This window comes from Macrobrachium rosenbergii, chromosome 40 (assembly GCF_040412425.1).
Source record: "Macrobrachium rosenbergii isolate ZJJX-2024 chromosome 40, ASM4041242v1, whole genome shotgun sequence".
In the NCBI taxonomy this organism is placed as follows: domain Eukaryota; kingdom Metazoa; phylum Arthropoda; class Malacostraca; order Decapoda; family Palaemonidae; genus Macrobrachium; species Macrobrachium rosenbergii.
Genome location: NC_089780.1, coordinates 16,245,166 through 16,256,509, shown reverse-complemented (window position 1 = coordinate 16,256,509; position 11,344 = coordinate 16,245,166). Strand labels below are relative to the sequence as shown.

General features: G+C 36.3%; 3 protein-coding genes across 4 annotated transcripts in view; 2 read left to right on the top strand and 1 right to left on the bottom strand.

Moving 5' to 3' along the window:
* Positions 1 to 80: 80 nt before the first annotated feature.
* The window catches only part of LOC136826176 (uncharacterized), a 36,597-nt gene continuing 25,333 nt past the window's right edge, over positions 81 to 11,344 (top strand). For both annotated transcript variants that reach the window (XM_067083226.1, XM_067083224.1), the window contains exons 1-3: positions 81 to 363; positions 4,145 to 4,288; positions 9,578 to 9,732. The gene's annotated coding sequence lies outside the window, so the exon portion shown is untranslated. The remainder of the gene's footprint in view (positions 364 to 4,144; positions 4,289 to 9,577; positions 9,733 to 11,344) is intronic.
* Positions 5,573 to 7,351, top strand: LOC136826332 (gastrula zinc finger protein XlCGF49.1-like). Its single transcript, XM_067083585.1, has 3 exons — positions 5,573 to 5,987; positions 6,070 to 6,286; positions 7,267 to 7,351. The coding sequence occupies exons 1-3, from the start codon at positions 5,573 to 5,575 to the stop codon at positions 7,349 to 7,351; spliced, it is 717 nt and encodes a 238-aa protein (XP_066939686.1).
* LOC136826331 (uncharacterized) overlaps positions 9,747 to 11,344 on the bottom strand; it is a 20,022-nt gene continuing 18,424 nt past the window's right edge. Inside the window, exon 3 of the mRNA XM_067083584.1 lies at positions 9,747 to 11,344. This exon is cut by the window's right edge and continues 1,292 nt beyond it. Within this exon, the coding sequence (XP_066939685.1) occupies positions 10,136 to 11,344 (1,209 nt within the window). The 3' untranslated portion in view covers positions 9,747 to 10,135.

The window sequence follows — 11,344 nt, the reverse complement described above, 5'->3', positions numbered from 1 at the left end:
TACAGTTCAGTTTTATCGCATATGACCCCAATGTTCAGTTTCTTGCGTGATCTTCCATCAATTTTTAACATTTTACTTGGGTCCTTTACCTGACTTGAAGGTCTGGCTTCCTAACGGAAGAAGAAGAAAATGTAAACAAATTTGTATGCTTGTCAGACTCGGACTGTCATTAAGGTAAATGACCTGTCAGTGACGAGTGGTTATCAGGTTACATTTAAGTTTATTTAGTCAGATTTTAGGTAATCATCGATAATACTGATAGAGTCGAAGTCTGAAGACTGTATATTAGAGACGTGTGCATAAATAGGCCACCAAGTATAGTTGTGGAGACTAGGCTAGGCCTACAGAAAACTAGGGTTACCGGTAAGTAGTCGGGAAAGTAGGCCTGTTGCCTTGCCTGTGAATAACGTATTTGGTAGAAATTACATTACCAAAAATTATATGTATTTTATATGTTTTCTTTGTTTTGATGAGATTTTGACGGATTTGTCATTCATTTCCGTCGGAAGTTGCTGGTTAAACCAATATCCTAGCCCCAGGACACACCCCCCTGGTCCGACAATAGGCTTAGGTCTAATAGAGGACAACGGTCGATGGCTTATAGAAACTAAAACGAGAGAAATATTAGGATGCATCCTTATCTAACCCAGCTTAGGATGCCAAATTTCACTTAAGGGGAGAAAGTGCTTCGCCCCCTGTCAAGTAGGCCTAAGACCCAATATCGTAAGTTAGGTTAGATCACTGTATTTCAGTGTCTCGGTATCGTTTCCCAACCCAGGGTAGAATACAGAGTAGAGGGTCATGGGTAAAACTTTATTTTCGTTGCGCTGCCTGATTCCCGCCAGTCGTCGGCCAGGACAGGTTTCTCATACAGGAATAGACATAACCTTTCCTATAATGCTAGGTCCTGACCTAACCAGATCTTACCTATCTGACCCTAACTTAGGGCGACGGGCCCTGACCTGGCCGGGGGGCAGTAACTGGCGGGAATCGGTAAAGTTTTACCAGGTCACGAATTACTTTGGGGGGTGTCAAAGGGGCGATGCCCCCCCCCCGCCTCCCCTGACCAGTTTAGGATAAGGTGTGTGAGGTTAGGTTAGGTAAAGGTAAATCTGGTTAGGTTATATTCCCTCAGAATTGTCTACTAGGCCTACGGTAGCCCTGAAACCCTACTCTGCATTTGCTCCCCAACCCAAAAACTGTTTCTGGTTTGGCCTCATGCTATCTTTAAATAATGGTATGCTGTACAGGGTTAACCAAATAGCCTATTTCATATAGATTTAAATGAGATTTATTATAAACTGTCAGAAATACTATGTGTTACTAGTTTTTGAAAACAGCATTAATGTAAATATTTAACATGAAAACATAACCTATAGAAGACTGTCTATTATTGCACTCAACTTCACATCACTCAACATGGATGTTAGGTGACTTGTCCAAAATTTATTAGGAATAGCCTAGTGTGTAGGCTAGGTCATAAGCTAGGTTTTGTATTTCTAGCACCCTGACACTTTTTTTTCTAACTGAGGAATCATTTCTTTTTTCCATTCATTTTGTATCATAAATAGGCCTAATTTGACTTAGCATAGGCTTACTTATTAGTCTGTGTAATCCTGAATTTACCCTACAGAACACTTGTGGTTAATTTTTGACAGATTAATTTCATATTGCTTTGTACATTTTTGACCAAAATTATTGAGGAAAATTACTTATTTTGTGTTTCCCCACTTCTGATTCATGTCAGTGAATGATAAAATCAGAATTGTGATTATTCATTTATGGTAATATAAAGAATTACAAATTATAATTAGCATTAATTTATACAGTAGTTTATAAAACAACCCTGCTCAGTATTGGGTTATATGGTAAGTAGGTAGAAAATTAAGTAATTTAGGAGGTATGTTGTTACAGGTGTTTTGCACCTGTTCTCCATATGCTAAGTTGCCATACATAGTAATGAGCTCTATTTTGAGTGATGTTACTGAGTGATGATTAACATAATTATAGGCCTTTTGTTTGCAGGTGCGACTTCAAACTCTGCAAGTCATCTTCTTCATTACTTAAACATCCTATTTAGACTTTGGAATGGTAAAACTGAATACGATATAAGCAATACCTTATATTGTTTATCAGTTGATTTTTTAAAGTGAGTTGCTCAAATACAGTGCCCAGTACATTATATCCTTGAAAGAAAGTTTTGCCTCAGAGTTCTTTCAAGCAAATCCTTCAGGTCTCAGGTAGCCAAATCTAAGGACTTTAGGAACTCAGTCAGTCACTTCTAAAGTGAGTGCTACTGTAATGGGTATGTGATGCAGCATCACTAATTTCTCACAGTTCATGAATTGCACATCATGAAGAATGAATGTGACTGCTGCTGGAAACTTTGGGAACTGCCTGCCATTCTCTTCCTTTCTTTGGATAGGAACTGAAGAATTCAAAAGTATTTGTGACAAAGTGTAATCATAAGTGGTGAGTTTGTATGAAGAAATTAATATTTTCACATATTGTTCTTGTTATTCACAGTTATTGCATATTTGAATCCATACAAAATGCAGTGGCAATTAAGTAATCTTTGCTTACAAATGTTTTAAAGTGAGTTTTTTTATTGTATTGGTTTCATCTTGCAACAGAAAAGGCGAGGTTCTCATTACCTCTTTTTGAGGATTTTCAGACAGCAGCTGATTGAGCAACAACAGCGTAGGAATATCCCAGGGTTTGTGCCAGGAAGGCACAACATGATATGCAATAGTCTCAGTAGGAGGAAGCAGATCATACTGTTACAGTAGTTGCTGAACTTAGGTATTTGCATGGCCCTTTGTCATCTGTGGATATTCCTATGGTGACTCTGTGACAAGCTTTAACTCCAAGCTGCTGATATTCTGCAGTATTGTGGTGTGCACTGTTACATGTAAGGAGTGACCACGATGCCTGTGCCTTTCTACCATTTTGTCTCATCAGGCAGGTTCTTAGGAAGATATGGAACTCTCAGAACACTATGGGTGATTCTGGTTACCTGCCTTAGCTAGAGCAGAGGTGATTTTCGGATCTTCTGTCCTCATTGACTGACAGTCCCAGGAGCATCCTGTCTTGGATGAAGCTCCTCAGTCAACAGTATTCCAGAGGGTTGAGTCACTTGGACATCTTTCATTTTCATGCTTGGAGGTTAGCCAACAGCCCCCAGAGAGAGAGAGAGAGAGAGAGAGAGAGAGAGAAACATTCTGAGGCTGTTTGCAACAAGGCAAGCATTTTGTATTCATTCTTTTCCCAAATTTTGTCTCCATTATACCATTGTTGCTTTCTTTTCAGCTGTGATTTATCCATTTTTAGTTTTATATACCTTACCCCTTTCACATATATGATGTCTCTCAGCCACTTGGTTATTCTGAATGTTTTCCCTTTTCAATCTGCTGTACAGTATTGAGATTTTGATTTTATTCCATTCAGATCTTTGCCCCTACCCCCCCCCAAAAAAAAAAAGAGGCGGGGGAAGAATACATAAAAAATTTAAAAATTAATGATTTAATTTTTTAATTTTTTATGTATTCTTCCTCCCTCTTTTTTTTTTTTTCCCAGCCCGAGAAGAACCCTAAAAGGATTCAGAGGTCTTGTGAAACAAATCATTTATAACTAACTAACTCCTCTTCTCATTGTTTACACCTATCCTCTTTCCTGCCTAACCTCTGCCAGGACATAAAGGCTCTCGTCTTCTCTTCAGTTACCCGTTGTTTTTTTTCTTTATCTCTTTTCTTATAGCACACCACATACTTTTTCTGCTGTCTTTTGTATACCTGATTTCACCAGATTCCATTTACCACTTTTAAGATGGTATGTTTTATAACACTTTCCTTTTAATCCTCTCTCATCATATTTTAGTTTCCATGTTTTATTTTTTTAACTGTCTAAACACCTCCATAATCAAGTCAGCTTGCATAATAAGGGCACTTATACAACACAGCTGTGGTTTATATACTGCAAACCATGAATATTGTACAAAACAGCTGTGGTTTATATACTATAAATCCTGAATATCGTTTTAAAAACCAGATTACTCTTATTTAGTGTATTGCCTAATATTTCATAATCTTTTGATGAGTTGTTTGATGTAATCTCATGTACATATAAAATGTTTTCTTTTTTCCAGGTGAAATTCAGAGGTAGCATCCTCAAAGAGTCCTATGAGAATGAAGTACTCAAATTAAGTATTGGAGAATGCAGTATTCAAGTTCAATAGAGGGTATTAACATCACAGCTATTATCGACTTTGTAAGATGATTAATACAAAAGGGTAAGATCATTAATATGATGGGGTTTAGAGTACAGTACAGTAGTCTTTTCTTGTGATATACTTCAAATTTTTATAAGCCAGAAGAAATTGTAAATTTTCCACAAGATTCATTTTTATTTTTACATTTTCTCCTAACTTAATTTTATACCTCAAGTTTATGTGACGATTTGAATACAGGATTCATCATTGTAGAAAAATGGAAAATTAAAGTTTGATGTTTTTGCTATGAAAATTCAAGTGTGCCAAATACTCAGTTTTTGCATTTGCTTATTAGTTTTTCTTGATTTTACTTTTTGAAGATTAGTGTAATGCAACATTACATTTTTGTTATGAAGAAAATAAATGTCACTGGTGTTAACATGAGCAATAGCCCATTAAAGTGATGTTAAAAGTTCAAGTATAGTTAAAAGTTCAAGTATAGTTAAGAGTCAATGTCCCCAAATTGTGATGTTTTTCGTGACTATTAATTATTGTCTGTTTGACTTCATTGTGTATTTGTAGTGATAAGGGATCACTTTTGTTCCTTGTGGTTATCATCTTCGTATGATTAATGCTGTAAAATTTGACAGCATATTGACAAACGTATTTGTAGTGTAATTCCAAACTGTATTGAAGTAAGGTTTTGTATCAGCTGTGATAATTTTCAAACATAATATTTTCTAGAACATTTGTGCACATTTTATATTGTTATTTTGCTTGTGATTTAAATCTGTGTTCGTTGGCCCCTTATTGTTTATGCTCACTTGAGTTTTGTTGTTATTATTGTTGTATTCTGTGCTGTATGTTGTCATTTAATTTATTCTTGAACAGAGACTGTAGTCAGTACCATTACCATTTCCATGGTAGTAAGGACTTGGCTGAGAATAGTGAAGTACTGTAAGTCATTTATCCTAAGAAAAAATTCGTTATGGAACTTCCAGGTGAAAAGGGACCCTATGCTTGTGTGGACTGTGGAAAAATGTTTGTTAAACGAGGAAATCTAAATGCACACATGAAACTTCACATTGGTGGCAATCAGTTGGCTTGTCCCCAGTGTGGAAAATGCTTTTTATTACAAAGTGTGTTAAAGAAGCACTATAAAACTCACTCAGGAGAGAAACCATTCAGTTGTAAAATATGTGGGAAGGGTTTTAGCGAGAAACGTAATCTTCTAGTGCATACCAGAGTGCACACAGGTGACAAACCATTTGCTTGCAGTGAGTGTGGGAAAGCTTTCAGCAAGAAAAGCAATCTGAAGGTCCATACTAGAATTCACACGAACGACAGACCTTTCAGGTGCGATGAATGTGGGAAGGGTTTTATGGAAAAAGTAGTCTTAATAAGCATTTCAGAGTTCATACAGGGGACAAACCGTACTCGTGCAAATTATGTGGTGGCAGATTTACTGAGAAGGGGACTCTCAAAAGACACAGTAGAATTCACACTGGGGACAAACCCTTCATGTGTACTGTGTGTGGAAAATTCTTTGGAGAAAAAGGCAACTTGAAAGTTCACATGGGTATTCATGCATTAAACAAACCTTTCACTTGCACTGAGTGTGGGAAGGGCTTTTGTGAAAAGAGTCATTTTAACAAGCACATGAGGATTCATACAGGTCAGAAGCCATTTGTTTGTGTAGAATGTGGGAGAGGATTCAGTGAAAAGGGACTCTTAACAGACATGTTGAAATTCATAGAAAAAGAAATTTTACACTTGCAAGGTTTGTGGAAAAGGCTTTAAAGGGAGAGGATACCTTAGAAAGCATGCCAAAATTCATTTTGAAGACTCGCTCATCTCCGAAGAAAGAACAGGAGATGGCTCCCTGAGTAACCTTTTGGTGACACTGAAAGAGGAGAAAAGTGAATGGCTTCCAGACAGTGATAATGAGGCAGAGATGGGTGACAAGGACCCTTTGTGTTTAGAAAGTGAGGAAAGCACCAGCTCCTCAGATGACAGCATTTTGAAGAAAGAAGATGCATTATCCGAATCAGATACTTTTGAGATAAAAAACGAAGACTTGTGAGTGAAAACGATGGCAAGTTATAGTAAAATACTCTTAAAATAAAAAGTTAGGAATATTATTGCTTTATACGAGCTAACTTGTTTTGAAAATGTAGCTGAGGTACATGTGCTAATCATGCTTGCATTATTCTTATTTATCAACTCTCAATGCATTGGTATGTTAGTGTAGTGAATTAAAAAGCCTCTTGTAGAATCGCTGGCTTTAAGCCATAAATCATACATCATAAGTTTTAAAATTGACATTCTAGAACTCAAGATCTGGTAATGGTTTTCCTTTGTAAAAGGTCTAATTTGAAAAGTGTAAGATAACTTTGTCAAGAAAGTTATGTACTAGATAATTCAATAGCTCATTTTAGCAGTAAATTTTTTGAGTAAAAATAAAACTTGGTGTCTGCTGAGTTGTCTTTCTTTCGTACAGAATTATTGATCTTCGAGCCATGTCTGGATAACATTCATGGACCCTGTAATTCCTGTAGTAATGGTGGTGGTTTGGATATTCCAGTGCAGTATGAAGACTGGAAAATGTAGGGGTTCTGTGATGTTATACTGGACACCATTCAGTGTTTGACTTATTTTGGTTTTTTGTGTGTAATTTGCTAATAGGTAAAGAGGTATGGTCCTACCTGAACTACTGCACATAACATTCCTTGGTATATACTTCAATAAATGCTAGGTGGCCAGTTTAGGCATTTACAAGGAGGAAGGATGCATGACTCTCATAGAGTAAGTTCCTGCCACTTGGAAAATAGAGTCTGATCCAAGTGAAGTGACTTCTTTCATCACCATCATGAACATTTTTACATAACCCCAGATTCCTAGCACTGACTTGTAACCAGGCCACAAGTAGTTGCTCAGAACTAAATTAGTGGAGGCTTTCTTACCTCTTTCCCACTCTCTTACCCTGTCAAGATTAATCATTAGATGTCAACCCCTGAGAAACTTTGAATACATCTCTGATCATGCCTCTTCACCCATAGAATTCCAGTAGCTGATGTGCTTGAGCAAGGAAATGGTCTGATGTCAAACTACTACCAAGTGCTTGACCTGAGATTGACAAACTGATGATCCTTGAGAAACCAGGAATACAGTATTATGTTTGTCTAGATATAAAAGAGGGGTTCATCTATCTTGTAAATGTAGCTTTGTAGTATGCGTGGAGAAATACTTGGATGAATTTTAACCCAAATTTTGACTTCTGCATAGCTATAGAAAATTCTGAAGACTCCTCCCCTCCAAATAATTCAGTCGCATATGGGACTATAGGCATATGAAGATAAAATGACAAGAAGTTTCAACTAGATTTCTGACCAAAATTTGATCCATTTTGACTCCCATTTTGGGAACCATAATTGGTCAGCATTCCTAGTTCTCATAACCAGTATCACCACTAAACCTTTAATAATGTCTTAGAAAAGAGATAGCTATCAAGAGAAATGTCTTTCAGACAGACAATAAAATGAATGGTAAATGTAAAGTAAAATTCGCTAGTCATTGAAAGTAGCAGAAGTAAAGTAAGATGAGCAGAACTTACCCCCAAAACATAAAAATAGAACCAAATAAGGAAATCAGACCATACATATCAAAACACTTAAAAAATGTAGTACAATACAAAATTGAACCCATTGTCGAGGTTCTCTTGAATATAACCTGTAAGATTTTAGGAACAATACATCACCCAGTTTTTTCTGCATGCAGTAATCAGGTATCTAGAATCTGTATAGTTTTATAAGGATTTGAAAGTTATCTTTTCAGCAGTCATAGAGAGCACTGGAAGGATGAAGATTTGGATGTCTTATTACATGACTTTCTCATGGAAAACAAGAATATTTAGAAACCAAAATGGGCAAAATGGATTAATGGTGGTAATAAAGACAAGATAGTAATGGAATAATGGGAAAATTAATCCAGATTTTTACTACCTCAAGTATTAAGGTTTTCCAGGATCTTTATAATGTATCTTTAATGGAAAATAACTTGGTAGAAAGTGACTCAAGATGAAGATTTAAGGAAGAGGAATGTCAGTCTGAGACTGTTTAGTCACAAAGGTCTTTGAAAGTAGTTCTGGTCTGTCCTTAAAGTTGGTTAACCATTTCCATTATTATCTGTTAGTGATAAATAGTATATTACTGGATTCAATTATGGAGAACTTTAATTTGTTTCACCAAAGATGGGCTGGAGTTAGTTATATTTCAGTTTTCGAATTGAAGCTGTGAGCTGTGTTTACTTTGGCAACTTGCAACATTGTTCTGCTTATTGTTGAAAATGACTTCTCCAAATGCTGAATTGGGTGTGTTCTTTGTGGTAAACTAATGAAATGTAAACTTTTGTCGAAGGTAACGTTAGGCAATGACAGATACTGTACCTAGAATCAAACACACTGAGAACTGTGCAGTATCTGTGAGGCACATAATCTGTTGATAAGTAAAATTAAAGTTGATAAACATCTGGACGACTAGACCACATAATATTCTGTTTGAGATCACTTTTAATGCTAATAGTCATTAGTCTGCTGCCATTAGTCTCTATATCTATTGAATTGTTCACTGTAACAAAACAGAATTGTTCAAGTAATTGAAACAAAATGCATGAATATTCATCCTTTATTTTGCCTATGATGAACATATTACAAGAGACAAGAGGTTTCCTGGCTCCTCTTCATGTAAGCTCCATCATATTTAATAATGCATACAGCAATGATTTACAAAAGTATAGGAAATTGTGTCCAGCACTGTTCAACTAAGCCTGATAACCTTTTCAACATATTAACTCCCTCAAATTTTATGACACTTAATTTTTCCTGTAACACTTGCAGTGCACTTAAGAACAGCTGATAACTATGACTAAGCTAGCACATTCGGAAGGTTATCATGCTCAAATGTTATGAGGTCACATTGGCTTTTTCAAAATACCCTCATAGGATCTTTGGTGGTACCAGAGTGTGGAAATTTGAGTCTACATCTGTACATCTTTGGATTCATTTGTTACCAAATAGGTTATTGTTTGTCTTTATTCTTGACTATTTTCTTGCTTATCCCAATTTCATTGCTGCTGCCTTCTTCAGGGTGAGATGCATCAGGTTTTTTCCTTTAAAGAACAATTAAATGAGAAAAACTTGTCAACAGATGCATCACGATGATAAGAAAGCTAAAAAGCAGTGTGTCTCATGTATTTAATAAATTTGTACTGATTTTTTTTGGTATTTTTGTGTATTGTATGTGGAAATTATCCAGTTGCTGAGAGTTAGGAAGGAAAGAATGATTAATTACTAAACGGTTAACGACTTTGCAGGAACCTTTTGATTCAAATGCAGTTCATGAAATCAGTTAAGTCATGCCAGTATAACACCCAAGGAAAGAAAAGTGTCTTGAAAAGAAGGTCTGAATAGCACAAGAATGATGCACCTTAATGCTGTACTGTCAGCGTGTTTTTAGTCTCCAAAAAAGGTACTTTTCTGAATTTCAGTAGAGACGTTTCATATCTTAACCAATGTGTTCCTTATGTAGATCTTGAGGTCATAGATAAAGTAGCTGCTTCTTTCTTAGTTCAGTTATTTGTTTTAATGACATTCTATCTTTGAGTTTATTTATCCTTGTTTTAATGATATGTTATCTTACTCTGGGTTTTTGTTAGATTTCAGTCATGTCGATATTTCTCCATGAGTTCAAATTGTGATTAAGCAAGTTAGTTCCAGAGATTTTGTGCTCCAAATTGATAGCTTAACTTTTTAGTGACTTTGTAGGTTTCCTAATTCATCTGGAGAATGGGTCTTTCATTAAAATAAGGGCTTAAATACTCCAAAGGCTTTTGTTCAACACTGCCAGTAGATTCAGAACCCATTTGAAAATTTCAGGCAAGTAAGTCTCGTATCAGAAATGTCTGGACTCCCTTTTGTGAACTGCCCTTTTCGTGTGTACTTTTCCTGCTTATGGAAAGTTTTTCACAGCCCTCGTTATTTGCTTGGACCTTTTCTTCATTCTCACGTGACTCGCAACACTCACCTATGGTATGAAGGTGGTTTGGAGAGCTTACAAATTCTATGAACTCCTCGGTACCTGTTGGGATCATCACCTTACTGGCAAGGGTACCTGAGATGATATCTGAACCAGAGCAATCTTTGGTCTGAATATACTTTTGGCTTAAATCTTGTTTCTGTATAGTGCTGTCGTTCATTTTGAACCTTAACTTGAGAAGTGCCTGTGGTTGTTTCACAAATGAGGAGTTATTTCTCTTGTTTGCACTGGAGACAGGGATATCCTTGACTTTTTCACGTGACCCACATTCTTGAATTTCCTTTTCTGTTGAAGAATTCTCTGCAATGTTGAAGGAAGAAATCCTGGGAAACTTAGTGGACAGAGATCTTGAAATAGTGTTTACACCTCTGCTTTCATTCTCTAAACCTTCAAACTGGGTATCATATTTTGCAGTACATTTTTCTCGCAATTCAACATCAGAATTTTTTGTCTCTTGTTGATTATTTGCACCACGTTCTGTGCTAATGCTTGGTAAGTTTTTGTTGCCATCAGATTTAGGAAAAGGAAGTGTTTTCATGGTGGAAATCTTGTCATATGTTCCAAGGAGCTTTTCAGACATGCTACAAGTTTCATGCTCACCTTTTTCGCATGGTAATGTTGATTCATCATTATGTATGGATGTCATGTTATTAGCCTGAGAATCTTCTTGTATTTTCTCGTCTCGTAATAACAAGTCTCTGTGTTTCCTTAGACTTTTAAAAGCGTTAGAAGCTTTTTTATAGAAGGGCTCTCTGAAGTGAATTTCATGACCTGCGTGAGACGGGCCTTGTGAATTGTCTGTAGATTGTGACTCTTTATTAGATAAAAGATTGAGGCTTCTATTGTTAAAGAAAGAGGGTCCTTCAGGAGAGATAAAAAATGAACCGAACTGGATGTTAGGGGAATGAGAGGCCTTTTGTGCAATTTCTATCTGCCTTTCCATTGGCAAAGAATCATCACCTTGAATATAACTTCCTTTGTTAAATACCAGATCATTTTGGGGTCTTACAGCACTCTGAGAGCTTTCCACACTTACTTCCCAATT